This window comes from Pteronotus mesoamericanus, unplaced genomic scaffold, assembly GCF_021234165.1.
Source record: "Pteronotus mesoamericanus isolate MK-2021 breed Mesoamerican mustached bat unplaced genomic scaffold, CSHL_Meso_final scaffold_85, whole genome shotgun sequence".
Taxonomy (NCBI): Eukaryota; Metazoa; Chordata; class Mammalia; order Chiroptera; family Mormoopidae; genus Pteronotus; species Pteronotus mesoamericanus.
Window position 1 is genome coordinate 31,702,086 of NW_026555329.1, and position 12,900 is coordinate 31,714,985.

The following is a 12,900-nucleotide window of genomic DNA, read 5'->3' on the forward strand; positions in this document are numbered from 1 at the left end:
TTCTATATTATTGTATGCCATTGTTTAAGGAAGATGAGCAGGTTTGTAAAGAGGTACCAGAAATGCCCATTTAATGTGATCAGGTGACACTCTTTGATCAGGTGAGAGCCCAGAAATCATCTACTTAGTCAAAGCAGAATCTTAGAGCCTGAGGGAATGGGCTGTTGGGTACTTTAGCAGAGGATTGCTTTTGCATCCTGCACTCAAGCCAGAACTGTGCTCTACATCTGAAAAAGTTTGAGCAAACAAACTGAGCTACATTTAACACCACAAGATGGGAAACGGAATTAGTTCAGAGAGTAAGGAGTCAGCCAAAAGATCAAAAGAACTGGAGAAAAAGCTTCAGGAGGATGCTGAACGAGATGCAAGAACTGTAAAGTTGCTGTTACTAGGTAGTATTTTATTTCTTTTTGCTTTCAACCCCTAATGTTGTCTTCAGTTGTGTTGTATTTACTTTTTCAAATTTTAAGTGTATTACCATATGGAATATTTATTATGAAAATGTTTGAAAACAAATGAAATTTATGTGCACTTCACAAATATTTACTAATTTTTATTTAGTATTTTATTACATGATGTTTTGTTAAGTAGAGAAACAAATATTTGATGACTCAATTCTGTCAATAATACAATTTACTATTATTAAGTGAAAACTCACATATGTTTATTATTTTATTGATCCTAATAATTTCTTAATGTTAGCTTTTTAATACTGAAAACAATCCTTTAATTACAAGTTATAAAGGTTTACATTATTTTGTTTGAGAAGAAATATGTTGTTTGATATCCAATTTAATGTTATTGAATTACTTGTGCTGCTAAAGCCAATTAGTCTGAAGTTATTTTACAAGTAATGATAAGGAACTTTAAATTAATTAATAATATTATTCGGGTTTCTGAATACTACCTGTGATATTGTCTGTATACTTGAAAAATACTCCATTTAAATGCTTTTAGAATAAAGCTAAGCATCCCTATACATGCGTTCTCTGTACTTTTTGAACTAAGAACAGTGCTATAAAAGCAGTGATAAAATGTATTAAAAATCCATGTTTCAATAAAATTTCAAAAGAATAGACACATTTTTACCGATTATTATTTTTTTATTAAAGTGACAGGTTAGATCAGAAGAAAAGGTAACTTTTGGTACCACAGATATAAAAGAATCATTAGTGGTACTATTAAATCTTTTACTTTCCCCAAGACAATAACAATTTTATGAATTCACTTCCAGTGTTACCATATAATATGCTTGGATTTATTTGGTTTCAACAATGTGTGCACTGAACTTCTCAGTCCCATCTTATTTATACAAAATGAATCAAATTCTCTGAAGCTTGCCCTGTTTCAATAATATTCTAAACATTTGACTAAGTTTTTCTTTCTGGACTATATTTGAATTCTTTAGGGTGATTAAGTTGTTAAAATTTCAAAACAACAAAGTGTTGTAACAACATTGCTTCAGTTTTCATATTTCTAATTAAACTAATTTAACCGAACACAAATATTCAATTAGGCCCCATTAACACATTATAAAAGCATTCAGTGGAACTATACTAAACCTTCTTGTACTCTCATCCTCAAATCTCCTTATCACTGAAATGTAAGTATATTTTTCCTGTCATTTAAACAATGATTCTCATCTATCAGTTTGGACTTAATAACAGTTTTTAAAATTTATCAGTGCGTATATAATGTGGTACTAACCAGTTAATGTTCTTAGTAATGAGATCCTCAGACTAGCTTTATTTTTATACAAAGTAGAAATCTAAAAAAAAAAAAATTTGACAGAATTTATTCTTTTGTATTGATCTTCTTATTATCCAATGAATTTCCAGGTACTTAAACACATAGCACAACTTTTCAAATTTAACATGTAATATAAAGTAAATGTACCAATTGGAATTACCGGACACAAGATATCGCCGAATCTAGAGGTATCAAAGTGCTACCTTATAAATAAAAAAGATCACCTTGCAGACAGATTTATTTTTTATTACACTTTTCAGACATTTAGTAAAATCAGAGAAGAGACTCCAGATCTGTTTCTTTAGCAAAAAATAGGCTTTTAAGGAACATTAGAGATGATTCATCTATTCCTTATTTTATATCTGCTATTAAGACAATACTGTTATGTGCTTTAAAAAGTTAGCCTGTAAAGATATCCCAGGGTGCATTTTAATAAGAAAAACAAATTATAATGAATAAAATGTCCCCTTTTGTAGACTTCTGTTAGTTTTTTTGTCTTTACTTATAAATATTTGATTAAACTTTAATTCTATTCAAAAAAGATATATGTCATTTAATAGTAGGATCAGTATGGATCATGTTTCCATTTTTACTGTCTCTTTTTTTTTATTTTTTATTTTAAATTTCAGATACAATTGATTTATGTTGCCACATCACTTCCTTTTTTTACTTTTGCAAATTTTCACCATAAGAGTTCATTAGATCCAGAGCTCCATGGGAGGAATAGGGAAAAAAATAAGCTTTTTATTTATATTTGAAATTCTGTCATGTTCACTCTAATTCTCAGTCATGATACTGTAATTAGCTGTTAACCAGTGATTTCCAGAGCTGTCATGGACTGCTCATCATTGGTGTTCTTTTCCTTCAGTTCTAAAATCTTTAATTCTTTCTTCTTCTATGCACTATATTATAAACATCACACTATATTTTTTAAATGGTGCCATCTGAGTTTTATTGTTTTAAAATATATTTCAATTATCTGGCTCCTTGCATTTACTTATAAAAGATGGCGGATGGCAACACCTAACAGCTTGCTATAATGCCCCTTTTTCCCAACAGGCAAAAAGCACTTAGACTAATGTTTTGCATATATTGGGTTGTTTGTTTTAGATTAATTTATCTCTAATAATCAGGACATCTTAAACATAGACTCACAAGTCTGTCACATAAAATATTCAAACCATTTATTAAGGTATTCCATATTTAGCCAAATGACAGTACTTGTTAATGAGATTAAATAACCTGTCCTGCTGAGAATGAGTTTGTTAATTTAAGAGAACTTCTTTATCTAGTTATATCACAGAGCATTTCTATATTTACTTTTTCATTCAAACACTGAACTATTGATTGAAGAACAATGCTATACATTTTAAAACATTTATATAAGCAACATGAGCAGTTAACAAAGTTGTTTACTCCTCCAAACTGTTAGAAGGAGTGTAGTGAGATCTTTGCGTGTGTAGAGGCCCCGAGTTTTACATAAAATAAAATAAACTATGCCTCCTGTTAAGATTTTGGATGCAAATTCAGAATCCACCCTTTTTTTTAAGCTTCCTCCAAATATTGATACTTAAATACATCAAACAGAATTTGAAACCGAAGTATTTAGGATTCAAGGTGAAATTGAGGGTGAGACCCATCAAGGTACAAAAATATTCATTCTATTTATATAATCCTGATGCAAATAAAGTAGAAGACATGGGTTTAATCCCAGCCACAATATTTCATATTAAAGTATAATAAATTTGTTATTTGGAATTGTTCCTCTTTTAAGGTACCTGGAAATGTCACTCTCTATTATTTTATATTCTATCATCTCTCATACTTTCCCACACTTAGGGACTTAGTTTTTTGACTCATTATATTTATTTTAATCAGAGTCAGCCATATTAGTTATGTTTGTTCTAAAATTCTGAAATACTCTGTCCCCTTAAACCTCTACCGTAATTGACATCATAACCAACCCTGTATAATCCCTCAAGGTTCTCCTTTTACCATTGTTCTAACACACTATTCCCAGTGATTTCCTCCTAAGTGATCCCATTTAATACTGTTTCAGGCCATGTAAACTCCTAATTCTCTTCATCTCTAGGTAATACAGAATAAAATGATAGACCATTTTCAGTTTTCTGGCTGACTAATTCCTGACTTTTAATTTTAGCTGGGCTGATAATTATTTTGCTTATTCCTACTTTACTACTAAGATGCTGCAAAAGGCAGATGCGTCCACATTCCCAGCCTCACTTTCATTCAGAATCTCCTCCCCTCCCAGCTCAGCCTAGATGACTACTCGTGTGCAAGGTAGATCAATCACCTACTTCAGCCAGTTTTAACAAAGTGGTGCTATTCTGTTTTCATTTAAGGCTAATTTCAGCCTTTGTGCTATACATTTTGTCTCTTTCCATGCCTAATAAACTTTGTATTATGAATTATTTTGTCTATTTGCCATTTCAAAATTGTTCTATACCGGGTCTTTCCTCTTGGCACCTACCTCTCCATTAGCCTAAAAACCTGACTCCATAAACTCCTTGAATTCACCTTACAAGATATTTATTTAAATGTTAAAATCAAAGTACTTCCAAAGTAGTTCATGCTTTACTGCTTCTATTTTATTATCCTCTTCAGTCTCTTCAGTTAATTATAATCTTATTTTTGTACTTTTCTCTCAATTCACAAAATTCAGACCTCAATAATTTTGAATTTCTCTTTTTTCTTAACTCCTGTTACATTGCAATACCTTCTCATTTTTCATATCCCTTCACTCTCCACTTCAATTATACTGTTCCTCTCTATTTCTAAGTGGTTTCACTCATCAAGGTTTGTCTTTGGACCTTTTTGTTTTATACTTTTTTACTCTCTTGGGGACCTCATATCAGGGCTAAACTATCACTTCGAAGAATGACCCTAATGTCCTCTCTTTTGCCCAGTTTCTTGATCCATATTTGCAAATTTCTGTTATTTATCAATGACCTGATTGCGCTTTGGGAAATGTCAAAATAATTTTCTGAGTTTATCTTGCTGTCTATTCATCCCCAAACTTTATGGTTTTATGAGTTCCCCATTATATTTTTTCTCATTATATCAAATCAATATTTCAATCTTCTTCAGCTCCTTTATTCTTGATCTTTTGCCACAGAGTTTAGTTATAGCTCTCTCTCTGACAAAATGAATCTCAAATTCTGTTTTTTTCCACTGTTTCTTTTATTGTTTTCAGTCTAAAAGAAAACCCTATAAAATACTATTATTTTGGTTATTTAGAGAAGAAGAACATGAGAACTCAGGAAGGTAATTTACTTTCTAAGATCACAAATTAGTTTACAGGAGAACAAATACTTTAACTTTTATCTGTGTCAGTTTTAAATGAGTACCTGGATTCTAAGTACTGTGAAAACAGAGAACATGTCTGGTTTTGCACTTCAGTGAATTCCACTTAGAACAGCATGCTTCACACAAGAAAGCATGAATGCATAGGGTATAAAAGAATGACAGAATCCGAATGTAAAATATTTCTATAAGTTGTTCATAGTGATTAAAGCATATACATACATTTGGCATGTGGAAATCGAGCTAGAAAAGAGCAATCTATGTCATTCATAAGGAGTTTGATTTTTAAGGCAATAGGAAGATGTTGATAGTTTTTAAGAATGTGAGGGTAACACTTGGATTTTTGGGGGGGTGGTTTTTTTTTTTGGTCAAAGTTCATCCTGGGTATATTATGAGACAAAGATTTTATGAGGATGAATGACATAGGCAGGCTAATTAGGAAATTACCAATCAAATACTTGATGAGACTGTGAATTAAGGCAAAAATTGCAAGTATGGAAGTAATATTTGAAGGACATTAGGAAACAAAATTAACATCATTTGGTGGCTGACTGAAAGTGAGAGAAATAATTAAGGGCAGAATCAGGTATGGTGATTATTTGATTCATCATTATGTGAAAATATAGGATAAAGTTTAGGTTGTGGAAAAATGAAAAAAGTAAAAATAATTTGAGATATTCAAATTTGTGATGCTTATAGCACAACCAAGTAAAAATCTATACAGTAGAGTGTATATATGGACCTGGAAACTAGAAGGGGTAATTCAAGGAGGAGTTATAGATTTGATATACTCAATTACCTGTTGCCCCTCTTGCAGATATCCAGTGTGTATAGGATAACCATGCAATTAACCAAGGCCTTTTTTTGGAGGCATTAATTTATACAAAAAGCTGCATGTGTGACTCCTCCCACAATTAATGAACACTTTTACAATATCTATCTATCTGTCTGTCTATCATAATTATCTGTTCCTATCTAAAATAGGCATATGTAAGAAAAGTGACATAATTCTATGTTTAGGGGATTTTTAGCCTAACAGATATATTAATAGGATAAGAAAGATGCAATTTTTAAAAAATACTTCAAAATCCAAGAATACTCAAATACTGTTTTAAATACAGGGTTAGGCAAAAGTAGATTTACAGTTTATTACAGTTATGAGTATGTAAAACCATAAACCTACTTATGTCCAACCCTGTACTGTCAGATATTTTCAAAACAAGTATAAAATTGGAAGTATTCAAATAAAACTTCATTAGAAAGAGAAGATAGTACATAGCCACAACATTTTTTCTCACAAATATATCTGATATCATAAGCTTACTGCTGTGATGCACTGAAAAAAACAAAGTTACAGCATATTTTTGATAAAATACTTACATTGACTTTAATCATCAGACAGATACAGATTATTGGACATTACATTGAAATTTATTTGAGACAAAACTAATGAAAATTGCCAGCAAGCAAGATTTCAAATGCTCCTGAGAATAACACTTTTGCAGTTCATTTTACGCTTTTGAGATTAAGGAGGGAATGTAAAGAAAGATATATGGAGGTGGGAAAAAGCAAGGTTTGGATTGGATTATAGGACAGTTAAAAAGATTATGTGCTCTCTTGAGGGTGGTTACTTATTTCAAAGGTATTTCAAAGGTTTATTAACATAAAACATACAAAAGCAAAGGACAGGTCTTGCTTAAGACAAAGATAAATCTTTTACTAAGGAAGGTATATGACTAGGGCACAACTACCTGCCATGACATGCCCAGTAAGGAATTTATTATTAGATCACCCTGTGAGGGTATTTTGCATGGAACCCCTTTTTCTTCCATGATAAGGGGGTAGAAGAAGTTATGCCAAGAATTCCTGGTTGAAATATTATTACAATATTAGTTAATATTATTCACTATATTGTCAAATTAAAGAAGAAATGTCATTACTATATCAGGAGATACAAACACGCAAGCACACATGCACAATAGATAAACTTATCCATTTCTGATAAAAAGTCTCATCAAACTAGAAAGAGAAGGCAATTTCCTTAACCAGATAAACAGCATGTACAAAAACCTCCAGCAATAATCATACTTAATGGGATACATTTAAAATTGTTGACTATTGTTAGCGAACTTGAGGACTTATGATGATTAATGGGAATTACATAGTTTCTTGCCCTTGACCTTTTCCTTTTCAATGCTTTCTCAAAGATTTGAGTAAAGGTGGATAAGACAGCATTTCACACTTGAGTAAGATTCAGAGTTTGGGAGAAAGTATATAGTGACAGACAAAGTAAAAATTCCACGTGATCTCAACAAGCAGAAATATTTAGGCCAAATGAGCAAAATGGAATTTAATTGACATCTTTAATCAGGGTTCAAAATCACTTATACACATACATTATGTGGAAGAATCTGTTTGCTAAGAGGGGATGTGAAAAAGAAATTAGAAAAATTTAACTGCTACAAACTCAATACAAGAGTTTCATAAACAGTTTAAGTTACAAAAATGGATAAAGAAGACAAACTAATCATGATCTCTATTAAGAAAAGTGATCTATTTATTTATTTTTAAAGATTTTACTTATTTATTTTTAGAGAGAGGGAAAGGGAAGGAGAAAGAGAGAGGAAACCATACATCGGTTGCCTCTTGTACACATCCCCAACACGCCCCCACCGAGGACCAAACCTGCAACCCAGGCTTGTGTCCTGACCAGGATTTGAACCAGCAACCTTGTGCTTTGCAGGATGATGCCCAACCAAATGAGTGACACTGGCCTGTGTAAAAGTGTTCTATTGGGTTGGCAAAAAAAATCATTTAGTTTTTTTCCATAGGATGGCTCTAGTAGTGTTTACTTGTTTTTAACCTATTACACTTTATTATTTCAAGAAAAGTAAAAACACCACTGAAATGCAAAAAAAAAAAAAAAATTAAAAAAAGATTTGTGCAGTGTATGGAGAAGGTGCTGTGATTGATCGAAAGTGTCAAAAGTGGTTTACAAAGTTTCTTGGTACTATTGACATTTTGGCCAAATAATTCTTTGCCGTGGTGTTGTCTTATGCATTGGAAGATGTTTAGCAGTACCCCTGGCCTCTACCCACTAGGAGCCAATAGTGGGAGAGAGCCAACATGCTAAAAATATCTAAATCAATAAAGTTATTGGTGAAAATGAAAAATGTATCTTTTATTTTATGGAAAAAACTGATTGGACTTTTTGGCCAACCCAATATTTAAATACAAGTACCATGAACAAGGCAGACCTAGGCTCTATTCCTGTTGTACTACATCAGATTATCAGTGCTGTTGATGAACCTGCTGATATCTACAGCAAAATTTCAGTGCCAGTGTTTCAAAAGGACGTTGGTTTCTTCAAGGATGGTAAGGGGTATAAAAGTTATATTCTAGAAGAAAGGGTTAAAAGAATGGAACTTTTTAAACTTCAAAAATGTCTTAGAAAAAGGGGCTTGCTTCCAACACAAGAAAGAGTTGAAAGTTCACTGTATGTTAGAGTATTTTCTAGGTATTTTATATCTGTAATTTAATCTTCCCAAACTCTAAGAGGCAGATATTAATAATCCTTTTATAAAAAAAGATACTGACTCTCAGATTAAATATGATCAAGATACCCAGTCTATGTCAGAAATGAGTACAAGTTCATATATAGTTAATTCAAAAACATCATTTCTGTACCCTAAGTCTAGAATATTTGTCATGTTGCAGAGACAGACACTTTAGTTATTGCTCCATGAGAAAGAGTAGAAGAAAGTTAAATTAATAAAAAAAAGACTACCTTACGAATCTTAAGTGTCAACAGTCTGCAAACAGGTGACAGACACTGCATACCAATATATCCGTGAAAGTACACTGATTTCATATTAATTTAAAATAAGTAAATTTGAAATAATCTATGTGTCTAAAGCATTTTGATTTGAAATTAGTAGTGCATACTTAAAAACAAAGCAATATTAAGGCAGGAAATAGGAGTTAGGTGATCTAATTTCTTTGCCTTAAACTAAATCTGGGATTTTGGATGAGTACCGTAATCTCTGCTGGACTCATTTTTCTCCTGCTAGAATGAACACATGTGCATAGCTACTTGATTTCTAAGGTTTCTTTCTACTGTGCCATTAGTGATTTTAAAACTACCTAGGAAATGCATTATGCATGATAATAAAAAGTCAATGTGTTTATTCTCATTTTTCCTGTTTTAACAAGTTCTATCAAATGAGCATGCAACCCTTGAGTGTGTTCACTTGAAGTTCAGTTATAGGTATAGATATCATGAGGCTTTAAAATTGTTTTGACATTTGCAAATAGAACATAGAACAAAATTCCTAATTTATTCTTACTAAGAATAAAATAATTTATGAGTATTAAAGTATGAATTAAGTATAAACTTAAATATTTAATTAATTAAAATGTCTAATTAAAGAAACATATGCATATTTTGTTAAAAGTCCCTCGTATCCCTTGACCCAGAAAATAATTTTAGTGATGACTACAGTTGGAAGGAAGAAGTTTTTCCAGGATGCCCTAAGCCTATGCGACATGCTGTTTTGATATCTATATTTGGCATTGTAACATGATCTCATATTACAAAAATGGGATGGTTACTGTGAACTAAGACCTAGAATCAGTGTGAGAATGGGACTCAATAATTTGTTCCTGAAATAGTTTTGCAATAGAGTTCCAAATAAGAAATGAGATTTTGGAAATTGGCTTTTCTTCAGGAATTTTGTTATGTTAGTTTAGTACTGTGGTTGACTCTCCTGGACCTTCATACAGAACAAAGAAGTCACTATAAAAAATAAGGAATAATTCAGATACCTTTAGTAAAGCCTTCCAATGGAAATATTAATGTTTTATATATAGTTTCACAAGAAAACTATAAGGTATTTAAAAGGACCAAGTCAAGGAATATGTATAAAGGACTCATGGCCAAAGACAATGGTGGGGAGGATTTAAAGTGGGAGGTGGGACGTTGGTAGGGCAGGGGAGAGTAATGGGGGAAAATGGGGACAACTGTATCTGAACAATAAAAAACTGCTTACTTCCTCTGCTGACCTGGGACACATCATGAATAACCAGCTAAATCATAGACTCCTTCTATAACAATATGCCACCTAACCTCAGAAATACCTTTGGAAACTTGCCAGATGTCATCAGTATGATTGCCAAAAGACCATATTTATGAAGTACAGACAATCATCCTGAATGTACCTTAATTCTCTGACACAGTCAAAAAGTCACTTTTCTCCTGTTATGATAAAATTTGACTAGGCAGTCATACAGAATGAATATAATAAAACTTCGGTGTGATTATTTAGAATTTTTAAAAATATTTTATTTATTTTTAGAAAAAGGGGAGGGATAGAAACATCAATGTGTGGTCGCCTGTCACAAGCTCCCTACTGGGGACCTGATCCGCACCCCAGACATGTGCCCTGATTGGGAATCGAACAGGTGACCCTTTGATTCACAGGCTAGCACTCAATCCACTAAGCTAGACCAGCCAGGGCCATTATTTAGAATTTTTAATGTATTCATAGTGTTTCTTAATTGTTCCTGTATTTATCCATGACATACCTAGTACAATTCTGGAAAATCATTTTACAAATGCTTTTTTCTTATTCTTAAGGCAATAATTTATTTAAGTACAAATGTTCTAAATTATTTTCACTTCACTAAGAAATCATAGGTATTATAGAATTTAAGAAAATGTATTTGATAGTCAGAAATAAGACATTCTCAGTCTCAGAGTTTCTCCAAATTATTTTTTCCTAATATTTCCGTTCCGATAGAAGAAAATACAGTATTAAATGCACGAGCATGGACAAGCACTGGAGTTTTTATTAGGCCCATTGGCTTTCCTCCTATGTGCTTATAACTCTTCAATTTTTTTATATAACACAACTGAAAATTATATTTGGAGAAGATATTCTTTTAGTATGTCACCTACATAGGGTGATGCTACAATTCTTAATATCAACATCTATTGTTAAATAGTTTAAAATAAAAACTACCAAGAATAGTTTTATCATCTTATTTGTTACCTTTTTATCAAATTTATGCACAGCCTGGAGCAAAATAGCAAATTGTCTAAACCCAATAAACCAAGATATTATACAAAGCTCATTGATTTATTCTTCCCACTCTCACAAACCAGTGATGCTCAGCCATGTAAATAATGTAGCCAGTTCTCTTCTGTAAACTGGTGAGGTGATATTATAATGTGATTTTTATTTTATTCTGAAATATGCCTGTCTTGGACATAGCAACCTCTATTAAATGAGATAGTTATGACCAATCCGTCAGTTCGTGTTTGATCAGGTTAACAAAATGTGATATGTGATTAAGTTAACAGATTGTGGTTGATTTTGTATTAATCAACTTTGTTACCAAACTGTACAATGTATGGTATAGACCACACTAGCATAAAATCATCAAGGCAAGTATGCTAGAGGTTTAGCCAAGAGGAAGGATCTGTGTATTATCACCAGGTAATGAAATAATATTTTCCATAGCTTTACCACTCTGATTTCCTCCATATTATATATGGTGGACAGCTATTTTAGATAACTGCAGAAACTAGATACATTTAGATATGCCTGAGACAAAACAAATTTACTATGAAGTATATAGTTTAAGTGTAGTTATAGTGTTCCTCACAGCTCAGAAAAGAACATTGCAAATCAGGAAGAAACCTTTCAGTGTGAAAAATGGTATGTAATATAGAGGACAAAATGTTTTTTTAAGTACGGATTTAAAAATTTCATTTCTTTCATTGAGATTCTACCATTAGATACTCTTCTTGGCCCTTCAGACACATCAGTGGAAAAAAAACAACAAAGACTCGGTGGAATTCACCATGCAGTGACAGAAGACACACAGGAAAAATTAAAAATGATATGAGAATAATTTGTAAGTTTGTAGAATAAAAGAAGTCAGGAAAAATGTAGAGTAGGGAAAGGAGGATAAATTGAGAGACAGTGGAGGAAGATTTGACTTTGGGTGATGGGTACATAATGCAAAATATAGATGAATATCGTAGAATTGTACATTTGAAACCTATCTAACCTTATTAACCAATGTCACCAATGACAATAAATTTAATAAATTTTTTTAATTTAAAAAATAGGGTAGTTGGGGTCCTCTGATTCAGTATATATTTTGATATAACTTGAATAAAATTAACATTAGTTTTGCTTATATAAAATCATACTCAGTTTGGTAAAACAAGGCAAACTATTCTGCTATTCTGGCAAGTGATATATTTCTATGTCTATTAGTTTTTCTGAATTTGGACTTTTCCTAGGATATTTTAAAATTGCCTTAGTTGTGCTTTTTTGAAATCTGTCCAAACTTAACTGGCCAACTGGGACTTTAAAAATGTCTTGTGACTCAATTTTTGAAACTTCCAGTAATATATCAGGCTTTTGCCCCTCTGAATGATACAGAAGTTTGTATGAGATGACTAAAAATTTACTCATTAGCATCTTAGGTCAGGCCCTTGGTCAATATATTTTAATAACATTTTTATTAGCAACAGTCGTAACTTGAGGACACATTCAAAGACACATGATTTTGTATCAGTTATAAAAAACTGGGTTATCCTCAATATTTTAGAGATTTATGGGAAATTCTATCTAAAAATTTTATAAACAAATTTGCACTGTAAGACTTCACCAACTATTGTTGACTCTGCTTTTCTCCTCTCTGTAAAACCAGAACTTTCAAACTTAAAGAAGTTGTCTGAATTTGCTCCTCCACACTTCATCCCCCACATGTCTAGGACTCACAAATAAGTAAAAACTAAAAAGTTTGTTTTTA

At 31.9% G+C, this 12,900-nt stretch overlaps 1 protein-coding gene across 1 annotated transcript in view; it reads left to right on the forward strand.

The window, feature by feature from the left end:
* The first annotated feature begins 274 nt into the window (after positions 1 to 274).
* The window catches only part of GNAT3 (G protein subunit alpha transducin 3), a 49,273-nt gene continuing 36,647 nt past the window's right edge, over positions 275 to 12,900 (forward strand). Inside the window, exon 1 of the mRNA XM_054563941.1 lies at positions 275 to 392. Within this exon, the coding sequence (XP_054419916.1) occupies positions 275 to 392 (118 nt within the window). The remainder of the gene's footprint in view (positions 393 to 12,900) is intronic.